Here is a 24847-nt window from a genome sequence, read left to right on the forward strand (position 1 = left end):
TGTAGTGTACTTGAAAAGCAAGCAAGTTCATAAACTTTTATAGTTACCTTGTATCTGGAAACTTTCATTGTCACTGTCCCTGTAGTGTTTAGGGTCCTTAAACAGGATGTTCTTGCCAGAAATCTATGTTTCCTAAGCACCTACTGAGTCCTGGACACTTTTTTTGTTTAGAATATGCTTCTCAAATTAGAAAAAAATAGTAGATGTACCATTTACTAAGTTACAGCAGAAAGATGAGTCATATATGAGAAGGTTTAAGAATATTTTTTTATTTAGAAAGTCTTCTCATACAGTATAATTTGATTGGATTTTCCCTATGATGTTTTTAAGAGCTCTCCTGGAGCACATAGTCACATAACTGCATGTATATTTGTTCCTGGCCCCCAAAGTGTGAAAAATTCTAAAACTTAGTTAATTAGAGGACAAAATATGAAATCTATAATTATACAAATCAAAGTCTCAAGACATTTAAGAAACGTTTATTCACTTTTTTCACAAAACGACTCCCTGTCATGATGCTTTCCCTGGAATGTAGTGGATGTAACCAGTGATGTTGAAAAATACTGGAAAATTGTAACTTCCATGGTAGTGGTGATTCATAGTGTTCACTAAATTTTTACACTATTGCCATTGTCTGGTGTCAGTGTGTGCATGCTCTAACAGTCTCTGTATTGAGGGCATGATGAACACATGTCATTTAGGACTTCAAAGTGTCTCACACTTCACACTGTTCAATGTTGAATCTCTTTGTTGCTTATCAATTACAAAAAAGAGTTTTTATGATGTGGGTTGTATGAGTCAGAAATATATCAGTAAATACTATTTAGGAGTCAATTTTCAATATTTCATTACCAGAATATTAATAGGAGATTTTCCAATAAGTCCACTAACTACCTAATATGATGTGTTTGTCACCTAAGCAGTATTATTTATGGGTTATATCTAATAAAGAAGCTCCTAAGTTCAATAGAATTGTCAGAAGTTACTCCCTTAACCTTTGTGAAATTACACCAGTATCCCTTGCCTGAAACTCACTGTATTTCTAAGGATGTATTTCAAGTATGTGATTTTACTGGTTTCTTTTCTAGTGACTATTCTAGTACCTAAAAGTACCATGAACACTAGTCAATAGTGGTGAAAATTGTTGCTAATTCCATCCATTTGCTCAAGATTTTCATGAAGCTTTTGTTTTTAATAGCTGAGTAGTACTTCATTGTGTAAATGTATCATATTTTCTGTTCTTTCCAGCTTCTGACTATTATACATAATGCTGCTATGAATATGGTGGAACATGTGTCCTTGTTATTCATTGGAGCATCTTTTGGGTATATGCACAGGAGTGGTATAACTGGGTCCTCAGGTAGAGGTACTATGTCCACTTTTTAGAGAAAGCTCCATACTGATTCCCAGAGTGGTTGTACCACCTTCAAATCCCACCAACAATCGAGGAGTGTTCCTCTTTCTCCACAACCTCACCAGCATCTGCTTTCACCCAAGTAATAGATCTTAGCCATTCTGACTGGTGGGATTTTAGGGTTGTTTTGATTTGCATTTCTCTTATTACTAAGGATGCTGAACATTTTTTGGTGCTTCTCAGCCATTTGATATTCCTCAGTTGAGAATTCTTGGCTTAACTCTGTTCCCCATTTTTGATAGGGTTATTTGATTCTCTGGATTCTAACTTCTTGAGTTCTTTGTATATATTGGATATTAGTCCTCTATTGGATGTTGGATTGGCAAAGATCTTTGAGGTTAAATTTTTATATTGTTTGTTTTTTTTCCTTTGTTATCTTGACTCTGTTTATTCCAGTCTTCAGTCTGAGGTATTGCTTTCAGAGTTCCACAAGGGCTGTGTTGGTGAACATTAAGTTTAGTAGCATGTTTATATAATGAAAAATTTAGTTTTTTCTTTAAATATAGTAGATTGTTTTCTGGGTACATTAGATCAGTATCTATAGTGTTTTAAAACTTGAGGTAAATGATTCGAGATTCATTTTACTTTTACCTTTTCAAATAAGAAATCAGCTTATATTGTCTTTTTCATATATTATTTTTAATTTTCCCTTGAATATTAAATTCCTTTTATAATTCTGTATATTTAATGTTAGTATTATTATATGTCAAGGCAATTTCTTTTCCATGTCCATTAGATGATCTGACAGTAATGGAGTCAACATTGGTGCTAGTGTTGTTCATTGGATAAAAGATCTACAAAAATGGTGTACAAATATCTAGGAGATCACCATGCAAATTCCTTTGTTATGTGCTATTCTGTGTTTAGATTGTAAGTGTGGAGATAGCAAGCACAGGCTTATTCTAGAATAAGAGTAGCCGATGGAGGTGCCCTGTTAATAGTGCTTAGCCTGATGATATGGATATGACACTAGTGATGTTCTGAGGCTTGACATGGGAGAGAAGAAATAAGCTCTGAACCTCAAGAACTAACCCTGAAAATTTAGAGACAAAAGCTGCAGCAATGATTCACTGTACACATTTAGAAAAGCTACTGTAGACATTATATGAAAGGAAATAGGATTGGGTGTATGGAAAGCATGATAATAGCTAACGTTTGATGAGTAATGTCATAATAATCTGTAAATCATCTTTGTAAGTAAAGGTGGAATTTGGAGTGTAGAAATGAATCACTCCTGGTAGAATGTGGGGAATATGACCTGGGAAAGCTGGAGTGAGCACTATTCCTGGTGCCTTTGGAAAGGATTTGAAAGATGAGAATGTTTAGAGCATTCTGACAAAATCTGGAAAAAGAAAGGTTCTGAGGCAACAAACCACGAAAAGCCAGTACAGGAGCAGTGATACATAAGCTATTGTTGAGCATCAATGGGAAAATCCAATCTATGATGCATAAATCTAAAGCTAGGCCCTACAAATGAACATATCCTATGGGAACTCAATTAGGGAACATGGTACAACAACCATTAGAAATGGGTCAGGCAATATGCAGGAGAGCTGAGTTGTAGGGCAACTAAATAAGAGAAGCTGTGCAGAAGCAGCAAAGGGCAAACTTGTCGGGAGCATCAGTGTGGCAAATGTAATTCGTGATATCTCCATTTGCTGTGAGTGCATGAGTGCTGGAGATGGTGCATGGCATCTAGCTTCTAGGGGAACACAATAAAACACAGGTATTAGAGGTAGATGAAAGAACAAGATGCTGACAGTATGTAGTGGCAGAGAAGGTTTAGTTGCATTGGAACTCAATGGATAAAATCAGACATGGGTAAACATACACAGCAGAAAGTGTGGACAGTTATAAAGGTTCTGATCATTAAAAAATGAAGAGCTAATATGTTAACTTAATTAAAAACAAACAATCCAGAGAGTATAGGAATACTGAATTCTACTAATTAACAATGTTGTGGTGAACTTCATCAGAAAAATAATCATAACATTTGTGCATCAGAGCCAGGTCTTGAAATGTTTTGAACATGCAGAAAGTCTTATGTTCCATATGCTCACTGCCTGTCTAGAAATGGTTTGTAGAATGCAAGGATGGCCAGGGCAAGGTGGTACAGGCGAATTCACAGCAGAAAGATGGGGAAGGTAATGTGTGACTATAGCAAACATGATAGTTGTGACACTGGCTATGCTGAATACGTTCCTAGGTGTGCTCACAAAGCAATGCTTGAATGTTTATTTGTGTCTCTGGTGCTAGGCTTGGAATAGTAGAAATATCCTGTACAGACTTTATTATGAGATACTTACCCAGATATCCAATGCAGGGTATCATGGAAATTGGGGACAAGACACATAAAAAGAATTAAGGCAGGCGTATATTGACCATTATCATATATGCAGGTGTGTTATACCTGTGTTAAAAGGTATGGGGGAGGTAGACATGAGATTAGCTCAAAGAAAATGATCATGAAAATATACTGCACAAGTTTTAAAAAGTCATGAAAATATAATAATGAAGATACTTCTTAAAATACATTCATGTACAAAATGAATGATAATGGCATCACCAAATATCTTGGAAGAGAATGGCCCAATGGGAGATCAGGGAACATCATGTGAAATGCACAGTTTCATAAAAGGGTCACAACTAATAGAATTGTCAGGCAATGTAGCCCTTGACTATTGCTAAGGCTATATTTTTTCTCTATAGAAAATAATAGAAATGCTCTACTGTTGAATCCAACACTTTTATATCACATTGAACATGGAGAATTTGAGCTGGTGCCTAAACGGGCACTTTACTTCTCCTGACTAAAGAAATTTGTACTAAAATATACTGGAAACACAACCAGAAAAGAAGGTTGACTATAAATTTAGCTATAGAAAGAGTAATTAACCACAATAACCTGCCTGGTTTATTGCTACAAACATTATAGTAGTAACGAGTCATTGTCCTGCAGAATTTGAGGCCCACTGAATGATTTGGGATACTTGACTGATGCTGAGAACACACACAGTATACACTCACTGACAGGTAGATATTAGCCAAAAAAGTTGGAATACCCAAGAAACAATTTACAGAGCATATGAAGCTCAAGATAACAAAAGAATAAATCAGGATGCTTCAGTCGTTTTGAGAAGGGGAAATAAAATGCTCAGGAGAGGAAATACAGTGACAGAGAGTGGAGCAGAAACTGAAGGAAAGGCCATCCAGAGACTGTCCCATCTGAGGATCCATCTCATATGCAGCCACCAGTCTCTATTGCTAATACCAAAATGTGCTTGCTGATAAGAGCATAATGTGGATGTCTCCTGAGAGGCTCTGCCAAAGCCTTACTTGTAGAGATGAGGAGGCTTCCATTCAACCATTGGACTCAGAATTGAGACCCTAATGGATGAGTTAGACAAAATACTGAAGGTGCTAGATGGATTTGCAACCCCTAAGTGTCCCGCGCAACCGTCTCGCCTGCAAGAACGACGCGGCACACAAAATAGAATCCTTTTGCGGTAAACTTTATTGCTCTCGAGAACCAGTACTTGCTCCACGTGACGAAAAGACGAAGAAGACCAAGAAATCCAAGAAGACGAACAAGACGAACGAGATCCACGAGACGAACGAAACCAACGAGAGGGAGGAACTAATTAGCCCGTCCCCTTATAAAGGGATCAGTCCTTGCCTTGGACGCGGAGCCCCCTGATTGGTTGAAACTCATCAGGCCCTATGACGCCACGGAAGAGGCAGAGCTCAAGAAGTGGAAAGTTACCCAGCACGTGCGCACATGGCTTGTTTACTGCTAACTCCAGCCGGATATCAGCACCATCTTGTAATGGAGAATGTGCGGGCGGCGCCCCACACCTAAGGAAGAACAAAAATATCAGTCAACCAGATCCCCCAGTGTTCCCAAGGAGTAAACAACCAAAAAAAGAGTACACATGAAGGGACCCATGGCTTCAGTCACATATGTAGCAGCAAAAGTTAATTATCTGCCACCAATAGGAGAAGATGCTCTTGGTCTTGTGAAGGTTTCTTTCCTCAGTATAGGGAAATGCCAAGGTGTGGAGGTGTGAGTCGGTGGGTGAGAGGGGAATCAACTTTATAGAAAAAGGAGAAGTGTGCATGGAAAGGGGGAAACCAGGAGAGGAGGTAAAGTTTGAAATGTAAATACATAAAATATCCAATAAAATTTCATGGTTAAAAAATAGATATAGTTCCCAAAGGTACAGGCCTGGTGAGAAGTTGATCCAAGTAGCCAGGGGGCAGAGAGATCTCTGCTGAGTGCACACGGAAAGCGCGCCCCTGCACTGCTTGATCCAGGGACCAGGAACCCAGCATTGGGACCTCTGTTCCCACCCCGCGGCTTTAGGGCACAAAACAGGGCTCGAACCATCCGCCACCTGAACAGCAGAGATCCAGGGACACAGACCAGGTACAAGGGAAAGGCAAGAACATATCACTGACAACAAGATGGCAAGAGGAAAGCAAAGAGCATATCCTAAGGAAACCAAGAGAACCTGGCAACACCAGAACCCAGCTCTCCCATCACAGCAAACACTGGAATGCCAAACACTCCAGAAAACGAAGATGGAGACCTAAAATCATACCTCAAGACGATAATAGAGATCCTTAAACAAGAATAGGAGGAAAAGCAAAAAGAATCAGAAGCTTTTAAAGAGAAACAAGAAAAACACTCAAAGAACTCAAAGAACTAGAGAAAAACAGAACCAAAGAGATGAAGAAATGGAAGAAGGAATTTAAAACAGAAATTTACACAATAAAAAAAAAACCACTAAATGAGATAACCCTAGAGGTAGAACACCTAAAAAAGAAATCAGAAGTCACAGATGCAAGCATTTCCAATAGACTACAAGAGATGGAAGAGAGAATATCAGGGGCTGAAGACAACACTGTAAACAGACAAAACAGCCAGAGAAGATGCAAAAAACAAAAAGCTCCTAACCCAAAATGTCCAGGATATCCAGGACACAATGAGAAGACCAAACTTAAGGATAATAGATAATAGAGGGAGAAGAGTATCAACTAAGAGGCACAGTAAATATCTTCAACAAAAATGTTGAAGAAAACTTTCCTACCCTTAAGAATGAGATGACCACGAGCATAAAAGAAGCCTTCAGAACTCCAAATAGGTTGGAACAGAAAAGAAATTCCTCCCAACATATAATAGTCAAAACACCAAGTGCCCAAAGCAAAGAAAGAATAATAAAAGTAGTAAGGGGAAAAGGTCAGGTAACATATAAAGGCAGACCAATGAGAATCACACCTGATTTCTCAACAGAGACTATGAAAGCTAGAAGAGCCTGGACAGACATCATGCACACCCTAAGAGAGCACAAGTGCCAGCCCAAGCTGCTATAAACAGCAAAACTATCAATCACTATTGATGGAGAGATGAAGACATTTCAAGACAAATCTAAATTTACACAATATCTGATCACAAACCCAGCACTACAACAAATTATAGGTGGAAACCCCAATACAATGAGGGGAACTACATCCTATTTAAAAACAAGAAAACTTTTAAGCAAGAAAACCAAAAGAAGAAAGACACACAGACACAACTCAACCTACAAAGCAATATAAGCAGGAAAGAGCAACCACTATTCCTTGATATCTATTAACATAAATGGACTCAACTCCCCAATAAAGAGACATAGGCTATGAGACTGGATACATAAACAAAATACAGCATTTTGCTGCATACAGGAAACACATCTCAGAGACAAATACAGACACTATCTCAGAGTAAAAGGTTGGGGAAAAACTTCCAAGCAAACAGCCCCAAGCAGCAAGCTGGAGTGGCTATTCTAATATCGAATAAAGTAAATTTCCAAACAAAAGTTATCAAAAAAGATAAGGAAGGACACTTTTTACTCATTACCAGGAAAATCTGTCAGGAGGCACTCTCAATCACTAAAAGATATGCTGCAAATACAAAATCACCCACATTCATAAAAGAAACCCTACTGAAGCTCAAAAAATACATTTCACCCCACACAATAATAGTAGGAGACTTTAATACCCAACTCTCACCAATGGACAGATCATGAAAACAGAAACTGAACAAGGACACTGTAAAACTAGCAGAGACTATGAACCAACTGTAATCAATAGATATCTACAGAACATATCATCCTAAAGTAAAAGAGTACACCTTCTTCTCAGCAACCCATGGCACCTTCTCGAAAATTGACCACATAATTGGACACAGAACGAGCCTCAATAGATATAAGAAGATTGAAATACTCCCATGCATCCTCTCAGATCAAGTCCACATACACATGGAAACTAAACAATGCTCTGTTATACAATATCAGGGTCAAAGAATAAATAAAGAAAGAAATTAAGGATTTTCTAGAATTCAATGAAAACAAAAACACAACATACCCAAACCTATGGGATGCAATGAAAGCAGTACTGAGAGGAAAACTCATAGCTCTGAGTGCTTCCAAAAAAAAGCTGGAGAGAGCATACATCAGCAACTTGACAGCACTGCTATAAGCTCTAGAACATAAGGAAGCAGATACACCCAAGAGGAGTACATGGCAAGAAATAATCAAACATAGGGCAGAAATAGACCAAATAGAAACAAAAAGAACCATGGAAAGAATCAACAAAACCAAGAGCTGGTTCTTTGAGAAAATCAACAAGATTGATAAACCCCTAGCCAGACTAACTAGAGGGCAAAGAGAGAGTATACAAATTAACAAAATCAGAAAGGAAAGTGGGACATAACAACTGAAACCGAGGAAATTCAAAAAATCATCAGATCCTACTACAAAAGCCTATACTCCACAAAGTTGGAAAATCTGGAGGAAATGGATGACTTCCTAGATAGATACAAGATTGTAAAGTTAAACCACGACCAGGTAAATCATATAAATAATCCCACATCTCCTAAAGTAATAGAAGAAGTCATCAAAAGCCTCCCAACCAAAAAAGCCGAGGTCCAGATGGGTTCAGTGCAGAATTTTATCAGACATTTATTGAGGATATAACACCAATAGTCTCCAAACTATCCACAAGATAGATTCAGATGGAATACTACCTAACTCATTTTTTGAGGCTACAATAACCCTTGTTCCTAAACCACATAAAGACCCTACAAGGAAAGAGAACTTCAGACCAATCTCACTTATGAACATTGATGCAAAAATACTTAACAAAATCCTTGCACACAGAATCCAAGAACACATCAAATCAATCATTCACCATGACCAAGTAGGCTTCATTCCGGGGACGCAGGGATGGTCTAATATAAGGAAATCCATCGATATAATCCACCATATAAACAAACTCAAATTAAAAAACCACATGGTCATTTCACTAGATGCTGAAAAACCATTTGACAAAATCCAACACCACCTCATGTTAAAAGTCCTGGAAAGAACAGGAATCCAAGGCCCATACCTAAACATAATAAAAGCAATATACAGCAAACCAACAGCCAACATCAAACTTAATGGTGGGAAACTTGAAGCAATTCCACAAAAATCAGGGACTCGACAATGCTGCCCACTCTCCCCCTACCTATTCAACATAGTACTGGAAGTCCTGGCTGGAGTAATTAGCAAAAGGAAATCAAAGAGATACAAATTAGAAAGGAAGAAGTAAAAACATCACTCTTTGCAGATGACATGATAGTGTACTTAAGCTGTGGAAAGCCGCAATAGCATTCGCCATCACAAGATGGTGCTGACTTCCGTTGTGGCAGCCTGGCCCCTCTCTGTAATCAAACTGTGTGGGCATGTGCAAGAGTGTGTTTGTGCCAAGTTTTTGCCCACCCCGGGGCGTGCCAGTGAGATCATGAGTAAGCGACCAATTAGAAGTGAACATGCTGCCTTGGGGACTATATAGGGGATAGCTTGCGGGGCCCCGTGGTCTTCCTCTTCAAGATGCAATAAACGCTGTGCTGCAGAAGGATCCTGGTGTTCCGTGTGTGTTATTGCTGGCGAGATGGTAGCGCAGGATATCTGGTGCCGAAACCCGGGATAAATGCCTCACCATCACTGGTGCCAAGGAGACCCTTCGTCTGCGGAGAGGATCCAGAACTGCAGGACTAAGGTAAGCTCTGAGAGACATGCTTGGTCTTGACCTCTCCCATCTCTCTCCCTCCGCTGAAGGCGCCATAGAAGCTTTTATTCTTGTCTTCCTTGCCTTGATTCTTTTTCTTTTTGTTTCATTAGAAAATGAAGCCTATCGCCCTATGGTTACGGCAGGACAGGGAGCTCTGGAGGAGTTGCAAGACAGCATGTCAGAAACAGAGCGAGATGAAAGATTAAAGAGCTCAAAGAGGAAAGGTGCACCTAAGAAAAAAAGACCCTTCCAAGGACCTTGGATCCAAGGAAGTGAGAGATAAGGGAAAGGACGCCCTGGGTGAGAGACAGGAGAAAGAGGAAAAGCTTGAGGACAAAAAGGTCCTGGGAGAGAAACAGGGAAATGAGGAGGAAAACCCCAAAAAGGAAAAGCCTTTATCCAGTAAAGGAGTTAGAGGCTTTGGGGCTTGATAGTTCAGAAACAGACGAGCTTAGCCCCTCTGAGGAAGAAGATTTAGAAGATGAGGCAGCTCGCTATGAAGAATAAAGATACCACCCAGATGAACGACGAGCTAACAGCTTGGGTAAAAAACAGAAGAAAGTGGGAGGTGGAAACCATGATGTTTCCCGGCCTATAGGCCCCAGCGCCCCTCCACCTTATATAGAAAGATTCTATTCAGATTCCCTCCTTACAAGAGATGAGCAAAAAAAGATACGGCAGGCATTTCCAGTGTTTGAGTCTGCCGATGGAGGCCGTGTTCACGCACCAGTAGAATATATACAAATTAAGGAACTTGCCGAGTCAGTCCGTAATTACGGAGTTAGTGCCAATTTTACTATTTCCCAAGTCGAGAGGCTTGCCACTCTGGCCATGACTCCGGGAGACTGGCAGACAACAGTGAAGGCTGCACTCCCTAATATGGGGCAATATATGGAATGGAAAGCCTTGTGGTATGACGCCTCTCAGGCGCAGGCCAAAGTCAATGCCACTGCTGAAGGCGATCAAAGAAATTGGACACTTGATCTGTTAAAAGGGCAAGGGTAATATGCCAATAATCAAACAAATTACAACTGGGGAGCATACGCTCAAATCTCCACTGCTGCCATTAAGGCATAGAAGGCACTTTCCAGGAAGGGAGAGGATGGGGGACACTTAACAAAAATCATACAAGGTCCCCAGAAGCCATTCTCAGACTTCATGGCTAGGATGACAGAGGCAGCAGGCAGGATATTTGGAGACCCAGAACAAGCAATGCCTTTAGTGGAACAGTTGGTTTATGAGCAAGCCACACAAGAATGCAGAGCAGCTATTACACCTAGAAAGAACAAAGGGTTACAAGACTGGCTGAGAGTTTGCCGAGAACTTGGAGGCCCGCTTACTAATACCGGCCTCGCAGCTGCTATCCTACAGGGCCAGAAGTGCCCAGGTACAGGTGATCGCAAGTTCTGCTATAATTGTCAGAAAAGGTTCAAATTGCAGAAATTGGTTCATTTCTGGGATCGGTCATTTATCCTGAAAAAATAGTTCCTCAAAAACTAGAGATTTGTAGAGATCATTTACATACCTTAAATGATTTCCAAAAATTATTGGGAGATATAAATTGGCTGAGACCGTTTTTAAAGGTTCCCTCTGCTGAGCTGAAACCTTTATTTGACATTTTGGAAGGGGACCCTCATATCTCCTCTCTGAGAACATTGACACCAGCAGCAAACCAGGCCTTACAAGTTGTAGAAAGTGCCTTATAGGATGCTCAATTACAGTGCATTGATGAAACCAAGCCCTTTGATTTATGTGTTTTCAAAACTATGCAATTGCCAACAGCTGTCTTGTGGCAAAATGGACCTTTATTGTGGATCCATCCCAATGCATCTCCTGCTAAGATTATTGACTGGTATCCCAATGCAGTTGCTCAGCTTGCACTCCGTGGGTTAAAGGCAGCTATTACTCATTTTGAGAAAGAACCCAAAATTCTGGTAGTACCATACACAGCTATTCAGGTGCAAACATTAGTTGCTACCTCAAATGCTTGGGCAGTGTTAGTCACTTCCTTTGCTAGACAGATTGATAATCATTATCCAAAACACCCGATCCTGCAATTTGCCTTAAGCCAAGCCATTGTGTCCCCACACATAATGTCTCAGGAACTACTTGTTGATGGAATTATGGTATATACCGATGGGTCAAAAACTGGTGTAGGTGCTTATGTGGTCAATAACAAAACAGTATCTAAACAATATAATGAAACCTCACCCCAAGTTGTGGAATGTTTAGTGGTGCTAGAGGTCCTCGAGGCCTTCCCGGGCCCACTTAACATTGTATCAGATTCCTCCTATGTGGGTAATGTGGTTAAGGTTCTTGAGGTGGCAAGATTAATTAGGCCTTCCAGCAAACTTGCTCAAGTTTTTCAACAAATTCAATCTACCCTTCTTGGCAGGAGGTCCCCTGTATTTATAACACATATTAGAGCTCACTCAGGCCTTCCTGGTCCAATGTCCCGTGGAAATGACCTAGCAGACCAAGCTACGAGAGTGATTGCAGTTGCCCTGTCCCCCCAATTAGATGTAGCAAAAGAATTCCATAGACAATTTCATGTGATGGCTAAAACTTTACGCTGCCGATTCGCTCTGACTAGAAAAGAGGCTAGGGAAATAGTTACCCAATGTCAAAATTGTTGTCAGTTCTTGCCTGTACCCCATGTGGGAGTTAATCCACGGGGGATCCGACCACTACAGGTCTGGCAAATGGATGTTACTCATATCCCTTCCTTTGGAAGACTTCACTATCTACATGTTTCCATTGATACATGCTCTGGCATCATGTTTGCTACACCTCTAACAGGAGAAAAGGCCTCACATGTAATTCAACATTGCCTCGAGGCATGGAGTGCTTGGGGTAAACCCAAACTCCTTAAGACAGACAATAAACCAGCTTATACTTCTCAAAAATTTCAACAGTTCTGCCTCCAGATGGATGTGACTCATCTGACTGGTCTCCCGTATAATCCTCAAGGACAGGGCATTGTAAAACGTGCCCATCGCACACTCAATTCCTATTTAATTAAACAAAAATACTAGCAGATACTAGGCCAAAAGTCTCAGAATACCCAAGAAACCATTCACAGCAATTATGAAGCTCAAATGGAAGAAAGGCCAGAAGGTGGATGCCCCAGTTCTTCTTAGAAGAACAAAACACTCATGGTACAAATAGAGGAGCACAGATTGGAGTAAAGATTATCCAGAGACTGCTTCACCTGGCAATCCATCCCATATTCAGCCACTAAACCTATGCACTATTGCTAATGCCAATCAGTGCTTACTGGCAGGAGTCTGATATGGATGCCTTCTGAGAGGCTCTCTGAGAGCAATACTGATAGAGAGAAGGATGCTTGAAGGTAACTATTGGACTGAAGACCAGGGCCCCAATTAAGGAGCTAAAGAAAGGACTGAAGGCACTGAAACGGTTTGCAACCCCATGGAAAGAACAAAATTATTAACTAATAAAATAATTAATAAATTATTAACCAAATCCACCACAGATCCCAGGGACTTAAACCCAACCAATGAGTTCACATGGAGAGACCCATGGATCCAGTTGAATATGCAACAGAGGATAGCATTCTCTGACATTAGAGGAGAGGCCTTTGGTTCAGATAAGGCTCATTTTCCCAGTGTAGGAGAATGGCAAGGCTCTGAGGGGGGAGAAGGTCATTGGGAGAGGGAGCACCTTCATGGAGGCAATGGGAAGGATTGGGGGGATAGGATTTAGGGAAAGGGGATGACATCTGAAATGTTAATATAGCAAATATTCAATAAAATTTAAAAAGTAATTAACAAGAAAAATATAAAAAAGGTATGCTTCCACATGTAGTAGATAGAAATTTAAAAGGAAAACCATGTATATACCATTAGTAGATAACAAAAGACCTTGGAATACTGAGTCATGAAAATCAAGTGTTCAAGAAAATTCTGCTTTCATCAGCTTATCTACCTTTGGTTTCGTTATTAGTGTCTTAGGGCTGTGGCCTTCAGGTTGCTCAAGATCCTGTGTATGTCCTATCATGTGGGTTAGGAGTGAGGGTAAGGAGATAAGGCTGTACTCTGTTATTGAAAACTCCAACTCCTGGTGGGCCAGCCTTGCAAAGAATTCCTGAATGAGGTAGGATGTGCAGGTTAAGCAGCCCTCCATGCCTCCACGTCTCTATGCTTGAGCCTAGATGCTCCACTGCATCCATAGGCAAAAGGCTTGAGCCCTACTCATACTCACCACCTGATGGGTGCCCAGATTAACAAGCAGTACCTCTGTGGAGAGCTTAGAAAGCTATATTTAGTCAAGCTAATAGGATTTGTTGCTGCAAAAGAAAGTATCACGGGGTTCCAGGCTGCGGCGGAGCAGCTTCCCTACCCTTCGGGGTCTGGGGACATGGCCAGAAAGGCTCTCAAGCTTGCTTCGTGGACCAGCGTGGCTCTTGCTGCCTCCGGTGTCTACCTCTACAGTAACAATTACTTGGACCCTAATGACTTTGGTGCCATCAGGGTGGGCAGAGCTGTTGCTATGGTGGGTTTCTTTCCTTTGGGGGTAGCAGAGGAGTGACAGCATCACCTGTAGGTGTTCCATAGGTGTGGCAGGTGTATGTGCTGACGTGTGTGGAAACGCAGGCGTGTCAGCTCTGTCTATAGTGTGCATCTTCACAGACCTTCACTCCTGTACACACAGCCCCTGCCACGCTGCAGTTGAACACAGGATTGGATGATATCTCTGCTCTGAAGCTGTTACACTGAGGCTCCGTGTCTTACTGTAGCAGTGACTCAGAGGCACAGGCTCCTTGGAAAATGCCAAGGACAGAAGACTCTGTGGAAAGAGGACTTTAGCAGTTCAGTTCTGCCTGCTGTCTCTCAGATTCCCATCTGCCATGAGGTTTCCACCACCCAGAAGTTCTTGCAAGAATGTGTGGCCAATTGAACTCTGAATGAACACTCTGAAATCATGACTCAGAAGGAATCCATTTTAGAAAAAAAAAAAAAAAAAAAAAAAAAAACTCTGACAGGAAACTCAATCTCACTCCAGCGAACTAATCTGAGGAGGTCTGGATTTGGCGTTGCTGTGTGCATTGTCTGGGGCTGGGAGAACGATATTCATCTCCAGACTCTGTTTTGAATATTTGACTTTAGATGTTTTCTCTGATAGCTCGATAGCAATATCATCTGGTGTTATCATGTCTTTTTAGAAAAAAAATTAGATTTATTTATTTATTTTGGGTCTCTGAAAGTTTTGTCTGCATGTATTGCATGTATGTATGTATGTATGTATGTACATATGCATGTACACCATGTGTATGCCTGCTGCCTTTGGAAGTCAGAAAAGGATGTCAGATACACTGGGACTGGAGTTACAGATGGTCATGAGCCACCAGATGCTGGGAATGGAACCAGATTTTCTGCAAGTGCAACAGCTGTCATCAGCGATGACTACCTCACCTCCTTGAGGAGTGTCCCATATGGCTCAGAGGAGTATTTGCAGCGTCGATTCCAGGTACATCTCCGCTCTGCCCGGCGTCTCTGTGAGCTCTGCTGTGCCAACCGGGGCACTTTCATCAAGGTGGGCCAGCACCTGGGGTCTCTGGACTACCTGCTGCTGGAAGAGTACACCAGCACGCTGAAGGTGTTGCACAGTCAGGCCCCACAGAGCAGCATGCAAGAGGTCCGACAGGTCATCCGAGAAGACCTGGGCAAGGAGATCCATGATTTGTTCCTGAGCTTCGACGACACCCCTCTGGGGGTAGCCTCCCTGGCCCAGGTCCACAAGGTGGTGTTGCATGATGGTTGGACAGTGGCAGTTAAGGTCCAGCACCCGAAGGTTCAGGCTCAAAGCTCCAAGGACATTCTCCTGATGGAGGTGCTTGTCTTGGCTGTGAAGCAACGTTTCCCAGATTTTGAATTCATGTGGCTGGTGGATGAAGCCAAGACGAATCTGCCTCTCGAGTTGGACTTTCTAAATGAAGGGAAGAACGCTGAGAAAGTGGCCCACATGCTCAAGCACTTTGACTTCTTAAAGGTCCCCCAGATCCACTGGGAGCTGTCTACCAAGAGGGTGCTCCTGATGGAATTTGTGGAGGGAGGTCAGGTCAACGACAGGGCCTACATGGAGAAAAACCAGATCGATGTGAATGAGATCTCCTGCCACCTGGGCAAAATGTACAGTGAGATGATCTTTGTCAATGGCTTCGTGCACTGTGACCCCCACCCAGGCAACGTGCTGGTGCGGAAGCATCCTGACATGGGCAAAGCTGAGATTGTTCTCTTGGACCATGGGCTTTACCAGGTGCTCACAGAGGAGTTCCACCTGGACTACTGCCATCTGTGGCAGTCTCTGATCTGGACCGACATGGACAGGGTGAAACAGTACAGCCAGCGCCTGGGAGCTGCAGACCTCTATCCACTGTTTGCCTGCATGCTGACAGCCCGGTCCTGGGACTCAGTCAAACGGGGCATTTGGGCAAGCTCCAGTCTCTGCTACTGAGGACTCGGAGATTCGCAATAATGCATCCAGCTACCTGCCCGAGATTAGCCAGCTCCTTAACCATGTGCTTCGCCAGATGCTACTCATCCTGAAGACCAATGATCTGCTCCACAGCATTGAGACTGCCTTGGGCACGCGCTCCAGTGCCAGTTCCTTCCTCAACATGTCTCGGTGTTGTATCAGGGCGCTGGCCGAGCACAGGAAGAGGGATGCCAGCTCATTTTTCAGAAGGACCCAGATATCTTTCAGTGAGGCCTTTAGCCTATGGCGGATCATCCTTCATGAACTTCTGCTTCGAGTGAAGGCCTTGAGGCTGGCTTGCTGGGTCTCAGCTCTCCTGGGCTGGCTGACTCGGGCTCCACACTGAATGTGACTGTCATTCCCTGCCCCTTCCTAGTGTCTTTCCACACCTCACTCTTCCCTACATGCTCAGACTACCCAGTGACTCCTGTCTGCATAAGGTTGGCCTGTGCCCAGGGTGATTGTCCATGGTACCATCAAGCTCTACCTTTGGAGCCCCTGCATGTGGTGGCCTTGTCTTCGGGTCCTGGAATGTGCTGGAGAGTGAGTTTCTTTCCTCCAGGGAGGGGATAAAGCAACCTCCCTCCCATCTTCTGTATGTGCCATTGACTTGGTCATCCCTACTTTAATGAGGATTGTCAGAATGGACCAACCACGTGTGTCACAGGGCTATGTTTAACATGCAGGGAGTAAGTAGAGTCTCAAAACCTGCTGAGAACAGACTGTATTTTTGCCGTATCACTTCCAAAGGTGTCCTACCTCAGTGAGGCAGGATGCATCTGAGAGTGAACACTGTGGGTTCATCTGTCATGGTGACACCTTCAGGGCTGTATGCATTGTATGTATTGTTTATTGTAATAAACCCTTTCAAGGTTAAAGAAAAAGAAAGTATCACAATGTCTATCTATCCCAAAGTAGATATTTAACTGAACACAGATGTGTGTCGATAAAAAATGTGATATGTGCAAAAACTGGGAGTGTGGAAATGGCTCTGGTGGCAGAAAACTTTTAAGGTCAATATTCAGACCATATGAGATATATCTCTCTGAGAGGGCAAGAGAGGACATTTTTGAAACTTTATGTTCTATGGAAGCAAATGTATTAAAGGAGTTCTAGGAAGAAACTGAGGATTGACAGCATGAGACATGTTCAAAATCCCTGAAGATATATGAGGAGATGTTGGAAAAGATATAATTTCACTTACTATGCAGACCCCAATATAGTAGCGATGCCAGGGTACAAGCACCAAGGTCAGTAGCAGGTTTAAAGTAAATATGGAATGAACAATGATATAACCAACTTGGACTACTGATGACAGAACTAGAGCTAGACAATCACTTGGAAGACAAAAAACAAACAAACAACAAAAAAAAAAAAAACCAAAAAATTATTAGAGAGTAAAAAATTACAGAAGGTGAATTATTTTCCATACTATTGGTTGGTATTGCTTTGGTGTGATCATAGCAATTTCTTCTTGGTCTATAATGGTATTTAACTTTATTTTACAGAACTCACAATGAGAAATTTTGAAATTTGAAGAAATTTTCTTTTAAGGGGACTGAATTTTTCAGTACCTTAAAATTTTAAGTCTGAGATGATTTTAAATTTATTTTGTATTCATAGCACAAGATGAACCAGACAGCAAGAGGGTGAAGAAGAAGGGAGAACTTATTTTTTTTAAACTTTAGTTAAAAAATCAAAGATAAAAGAAAAAAATTTAAACATTTTTGCATAAATGTATACAAATACAATTGTGTCAGTGCTTGGCTTTTCTTTTTTTTTTTTTTTTTTTTTTTTTCTTTTTTTAAGGTTTGATACTCTGCATTAAGGTCTTACTAGTTACAATGAGCAAAAAGTACATGTAAAACAGGATGTAACCCGGAATTAGTCAACGTTTTCTTGGTGTGTAAAGATTGAGCATGACATTTTTGTTTTGTTTTGTTTTGTTTTCTTTATTTCGTGGACTTCATACAGTCTGTGAGTTGTTTCTGGGGCAGTCCGAGCCTCTGGGGTTAGCATCCCACTATCAGTGACTGCATACTATGTCTGTTCTTTTGTGACTGGGTTATCTCACTCAGGATGATATTCTCTAGATGCAATCATTTTCTTAAGAATTTGGTTAAGTCACTGTTTCTGATGGCTGAGTAGTACTCCATTGTGTAAATATACCACAATTTTTGTATCCATTCATCTACTGAAGGACATCTGGGCTCTTTCCAGGTTCTGGCTATTATAAATAGAGCTGCTATGAACTTTGTGGTGCATGTATCTTTGTTGTATATTGGAGTGTCTCTGGGGTATATGCTCAGAAGTGGAATAGCTGGATCTTCAGGTAGTACTATGCCCAATATTCTGAGGAATCGCCAGACTGATTTCCAGAGTGGTTGTATCAGTTTACAACCCCACCAACAGTGGAGAAGTGCTCCTCTTTCTCTGCAACCTTGCCAGGATTTGCTGTCATCTGAGTTTTGGATCTTGGCCAATTTGACTTGTGTGAGGTAGAATCTCAGGGTTGTTTTGATTTGCATTTCCCTGATGGATAAGGATGTCGAACACTTCCTTAGATGTTTCTCAGCCATTCCATATTCCTCAACTGAGAACACTTTGTTTAGCACTGTACCCCATTATTTAATAGGGTTGTTTGATTCTCTAGTGTCTAACTTTTTGAGTTCTTTGTATACCTTGTATATTAGGCCTCTATCTGATGTGGAGTTGATAAAGATCTTTCCCATACTGTTGGCTGCCGTTTTGTTTTCTTGACAATGTCCTTAGCCTTACAGGAACTTTGCAATCTCATTAAGTCCCATTTGTTAATCTTTGACCTTAGAGCTTGTGCCATTGGTGTTTTGTTCAGAAAATTTACTCCTATGCCTATGTGTTCTAAGGTTTTCCCAACTTTCTCATCTAATAGTTTCACTATATCTAGTTTAATGTGGAGATCTTTGATCCACTTGCACTAGAGCTTTGTACAAGGAGATAAGAAAGGGTCTATTTTCATTCTTTTGCATGCTGAGTGCCAGTTGGACCAGCACGATTTGTTGAATAGGATGTCCTTTTTCCATTGAATGTTTACAGCTCCTTTGTCAAAAATCAGGTGACCATATACGTGAGGACTCATTTCTGGATCTTCTATTCTATACCATTGATCCACTTGCCTATTTCTGTACCAGTACCATGCAGTCTTCAGCACAATTGCCTTCTAATATAGCTTGAGGTCAGGGATAGTGATTACCACAGATGTTTTTGTTGTTGTTGTTGTTGAGGATGGATTTTGCTATTCTAGGTCTTTTGTTATTCCAGATGAAATTGCACATTGCTCTTTCCAAATCTATGAAGAACTGGGTTGGTATTTTGATGGGGATTGCATTTAATCTGTAGAGTGCTTTTTGTTAGATGGTCATTTTTACAATGTTGATCCTTCATATCCATGAGCATGGGAGATCTTTCCATTTTATGAGATCTTCCTCAATTTCCTTTTCTATAGTTTTGAAGTTCTTGCCATACAGGTCCTTCACTTGCTTACTTAGAGTCACACCAAGGTATTTCATATTTTTTGTAACTATTGTTAAGGGTATCTTTTCCCTAATTTTTTTCTCCACATGTTTGTTCTTTGCGTAGTGGAAGGCTACTGATTTGTTTGGGTTAATTTTGTATCCAGCCACTTTGCTGAACTTGTTTATCAGCTGTAGGAGTTCTCTGGTGGAATTTTTGGAGTCACTTAAGTACACTATCATGTCATCTGCAAATAGTGATTTTTTTTTTTTACTTCGTCCTTTCCAATTTGTATTTCTTTGATTTCCTTTTGCTGTCTAATTGCTCCAGCCAGGACTTCCAGTACTATGTTGAATAGGTAGGGGGAGAGTAGGCAGCATTGTCGAGTGGGATTGCTTCAAGTTTCCCACCATTAAGTTTGATGTTGGCTGTTGGTTTGCTGTATTTTGCTTTTATTATGTTTAGGTATGGGCCTTGGATTCCTGTTCTTTCCAGGACTTTTAACATGAAGTGGTGTTGGATTTTGTCAAATGCTTTCTCAGCATCTTGTGAGATGACCATGTGATTTTGTTCTTTGAGTTTGTTTATATGGTGGATTACATTGATGGATTTCCTTATATTAAACCATCCCTGCATCCCAGTGATGAAGCCTACTTGATCATGGTGAATGATTATTTTGATATGTTCTTGGATTCGTTTTTCAAGTATTTTGTTGAGTATTTTTGCATCAATGTTCATAAGTGAGATTGGTCTGAAGTTCTTTTTCCTTGTAGGATCTTTGTGAGGTTTGGGAACAAGGGTTATTGTAGTCTCAGAAAATGAGTTAGGTTGTGTTCCATCTGATTCTATTTTGTGGGATAGTTTGGAGAGTATTGGTATTAGGTTGTCAATAAATGTCATCTGGAACTGGGTTTTTTTTTTTTTTTTTTTTTTTGTTTTGGTTGGGAGGTTTTTTATGACTGCTTCTATTTCTTTAGATGTTATGGGATTTTTTAAATGGCTTAACTGGACCTGGTTTTACTTTAGTATATGGTATCTGTCTTGGAATTCATCCTCTTCCTCGAGTTTTTCCAGGTTTGTTGATTATAGGCTTTTGTAGTAGGATTTGATGATTTCTTGAATTTCCTTAGTTTCAGTTATTATGTCTCCACTTTCCTTTCTGATTTTGTTAATTTGGATACTCTCTTTTTGCCCTCTAGTTAGTCTGGCTCTGGGTTTATCAATCTTGTTAATTTTCTCAAAGAACCAGCTCTTGGTTTTGTTCATTCTTTGAATGGTTCTTTTTGTTTCTATTTGGTCTATTTCTTCCCTAAGTTTGATTATTAGTGATAATTTACATTAATGACAGTATATTAAGGTCTGCAGAATAATTCATAATCTTTCTAATGTGGGCTCTATGGGAAATTTGGGTTGATTTACTTAGATAATAGATTAAAGTCCTAAGAATAACTAAAGCAGTATTTTATCGTACTTCATTTGTTTTGGATTATTTAAATTTTCAAAATGGGTATAATTTTTTGTTTTGTGGTTACATTATTTTTTCTGGGAGAGAATGCAAGATACAATCTTTTCTGGTTGCTGACTAAAGGACACAATATTTTGGGAGAAAAGCTTTGTTTTTGTGTTTTTAAAAAGGGTAATTAGAGTCTGGAAATTATATGGATCAGAATTATTAGAGAGAGACCGTTTGAAGAACTAGATGTAAGAGAATAAAACAAAAAGATATTTTCATCATACTAAAATATTGTTTTGAGATATATAAACAGAATGTACAGTTGTGGTGAGTCTAATGATCAGGCATACTGAAGTGGCCTTCTTGAACTCCTGATCAGGGACTTTAAGCCCAGATCCAGTGAAGAAATACATCTGAAAGCACAACAATTGTTGGTGTGGACTTTTTAAAGCCTAGATAGTTTCCTCATTTTCCCAACTCCCTTCAATACATCTCAGTGCCCATGTACAGCTTGCAGAAGTTATTGGAGAGTCATCACCCCAGTTCCCTGAACTTTATGGGGCTGGAGGTGTTTATTCTAAGGTTGTCTTTCTGGGGAATTTAACACTGACCACAATTTAATGGGGGAAGAATTAGCTAGAATTGATTGTACAGGCATAATCTCATTTGGTAGAAACCCTTACATTTGTAACTAAGTTGAAGTTATAATCTCTTAAAGTGGTACAGAATTATATCTGATACAAGTTTAAGGTTTTCATTGGTATGAATTTATTATTGACATAAAATTGAGATTGATATTCATATTCTCATATATGCATTGTGCCTATACAACACATTTAAGAATACAAGGCTTAGATTCAGTAATATAACTTCTATTATAAATATCTGAGATGATTAATCATAGAAGTTAAGGGACAAATAGCAAATTCAGGGCTCTGCATTTACTGTTAGGGTGTTTTGGTGATAATTCATTAAGAATAGTTAATGGAAACCAATCCAGATCACTTTACATAAATAGTTGGTTTTTTAAAATATCAGAAATCCAAAAAATGTGACCTTCAATGTTATTTATCATTTGTTGAGACATCTGCTTCTAACAGCTCCCCTTTTGTGGATTCAAAGAAGAAACTGAGCTTCTCTACCTCCAGATGAGGTAATACATTGTGGCTAGGTAGCCACAGGGCAGAAATTGCCTATTTCTCCTACAGTACTGTAATGTTCTTGAGAGGACACATTTTACATGTTGGGACAGCTTAGTTCTGCTGAGACAGAATATGCTAATTCTTAGTAATTCCTGTTTCACTACGGTCTGTCAGATTCCTGGGCCAGAAGGCTGAAGACTGGTGCTCTTAAGTGTTGCTAACAGGGGACTGTGCAGGTAGACAGGTGTCTCTACAACTTGTCTTGGTTCTGAAAGCCATGTTAGGTTTCCTATATTTGCAGAAAGCCTTGAACATTCTCAGATTCCTCATAAGGTTTAAGACTAATTATAGTCTCATAGCCTACCAAGGCTACATAACATTGAGAAAACATAATGTAATTAGATAGTTATCAGATAGCACACAAGCTACACAAGACAAAACACACAGATTTTTAAGTTGTTCTTTTTTTTAACAAGAAGCATAGTTTTATTTTTCCCTATACATGTGTAAAGAAATTAGGACGAACATTTTAAAATAAAAATGAAGAAAACTCCCCCGTGGAAAACATGACATTGGAATGGGGACACAGCCACTAAGAGGGGTCGGCACATTAGCCTTGACAAGCTACAGCAGCTCTGATTGGTCCAAGAAATGAGGATGCAGGGAGGATAAAAGGAGACAAAAGATGGCAATTTACTGAGGAAGTGGACCCGGAAGCGGACCATGGGGTGGAATAGGGGGCCATGGAGTGGGTCTGGGTGGAGGGAGGGGCCCCTGCTGGTAGCCATAGGGAGGGGGTCTTGGAGGACCTGTGTATCCATGAGGGGGTATCAATGGAGGAGGCCCACGCATACCGTGTGGAGGCATGGGACCTGGGTGACCCATAGGAGATCCACAAGGTCGCCCACGGGGGGGGGGGGATGCCCATGGGAGGAAATCCAGGATGAGGCATTCCAGAAGGTGGCCTGGGTGGTGGCTATCCCCCAGAGCCTGGAGGCCCAGCATGGGGGTGTCCTAGGCCATGGGGGACATGGAGGGCCAGCTGCACCTGGGACATCCCTGGATGGGGCATTACACCTGGTGGGAACAGATGAGGATGTGAATGTCCATGGCCAGGATGTCCAGCCCCTGGAGTTCCTGCTACTGGGGGGCCATGTCCTCCAGCCCCAGGTGGCATAGGTGGTGGGGGCATGGCCGTGGGTATCCCAGGAGAGAGGCCCCAGGAGGTGGCACTGGAGGTGGGAACGAGCCAGAAGGTGGCATGCCTGGTGGAGGAAGCCCAGAACCCAGGAATGAAACTGCAGGATTGGGAGCAGAGGGCGGTGGGGGCACATAGGCAAACAGCTGATGAGGGCAGTCAGCCTGGGACTGGGTTCTGGGCTGGCTGAAGTCATTCAGCTGCAGAGCCATGGCGTTCACCCTTAGAGTCCTTCTTGAAGGCATAAGACACAGTGATCGGGCGGTTACACAGGTACTGCCCATTCATGGCCTCAATTGCTGCATCCAAAGCATCAAACGAAGCAAAATTAATGAAGGCGTAACCCTTAGAGTTGCCTGTGTCAGGGTCCCGCATAATCTTGGGGGTCTGTAAGATGACTCCATAGGCTCTGAAAGTATCGTAAAGCAACTTCTCGTCAATTTCTGGGTCCAGATTTCCAATGAAAATGTTGGCTCCTACATCCAGATTTTTGTTATGTGCCGAGGCCTTGTTCACCCGTATCAGCTTCCCATAGAGGTTGCTCATGTTCATAATCTTAATGGCATAGTCAACATCTTCCTCACTCAATAATTCAACAAAGCCATAACTTTGGTGCTGGCCAGTGACTCTATCCTTTGGCATGTGGGTGTTGACCACTGGCCCTGCCTGGAGAAAAAGCGCCCACAGCAGTGGCTAGCTCACTTTCTATTCTAGACCTCCCACATACACCTTGGCATCCTGATTCCATTCGGAGATCTGCTCTGCAGCCATGGAGAAAGCTCTCCCGCCGTCTCTAAGCACCACCCTCTCTTTTAAGCTGTTCTTAAGCTAGGATAGATAACAGAATGTTCTAGTTAATTGACAAATATGATGGACTGGGTGTTGAGTGTATTTTGTACTTTGTAAATTACAGAATGGTAATAGTCGTGCTTACCTTACATTTAAGAGAAAAGTTCCTTTTCTTTCTTTTCTTTTCCTTCTTTCTTTCTTTGTCAAAACTCCTCTTTCTCCTCCAGCTTTATTGAAACAGTTTAAAATTACATTTTCTCCTTTCTACAACTTCAGTTGCTCTCTCCATCTGACTTTTAAAAACTGATTACAGCAAATGTGAAACACAGTTGCCTAAGTGATAGAGTATACAAAAATAACATCTCCATTTTTGTGAAAATGCATTTCTCTGAAATAATAGTTCCATATTACATTAACTCTAAGCATTAGATGTTTACTCTGGGTTTTAGATTTAGTCTTTGAAAAAAATGTGTTCTATACCTTTGCCATCACCATTTGTACGTCTAACATCAGTACCGGGATGAAGCTGCTCCTGTTTTAGGCTTTTAGTCAGATTCCCTGACATAACCTTCAACAGATTTGTCTTTTCAGTTTACTCTGAACTCAACTCTATGTTCTATGAGGGCCTGATGCAGATGTTATTTGATGTTATTTAATAGTTATGGAGGTCAGACAATCCAAGGCTGTCATTATGTTAAGAATTAAAGTTAATTATGGAAGCTTAGATGCTTCAAAAATTGGTTTTACCTCCTATGTGGGAACACACTCAA

The 24847-nt window shown here is 41.0% G+C and overlaps 1 protein-coding gene and 1 pseudogene across 2 annotated transcripts; one reads left to right on the forward strand and one right to left on the reverse strand.

The window, feature by feature from the left end:
- Nucleotides 1-13885: 13885 nt before the first annotated feature.
- Nucleotides 13886-16349, forward strand: LOC308414787 (aarF domain-containing protein kinase 1-like; the record flags this gene model as incomplete). The annotated part of the gene is given in 3 exon segments (XM_080910021.1): nucleotides 13886-14024; nucleotides 14916-15955; nucleotides 15957-16349. Coding segments are annotated over 3 exon segments (1572 nt in total).
- Nucleotides 16350-22783: 6434 nt separating this feature from the next.
- Nucleotides 22784-24059, reverse strand: LOC308414438 (splicing factor 3B subunit 4-like; annotated as a pseudogene). The gene has a single exon. The product of its transcript is annotated as a splicing factor 3B subunit 4-like (transcript).
- Nucleotides 24060-24847: the final 788 nt, after the last annotated feature.

Source organism: Micromys minutus (genome assembly GCF_963924665.1).
Source record: "Micromys minutus genome assembly, chromosome: X".
Classification (NCBI taxonomy): Eukaryota; Metazoa; Chordata; class Mammalia; order Rodentia; family Muridae; genus Micromys; species Micromys minutus.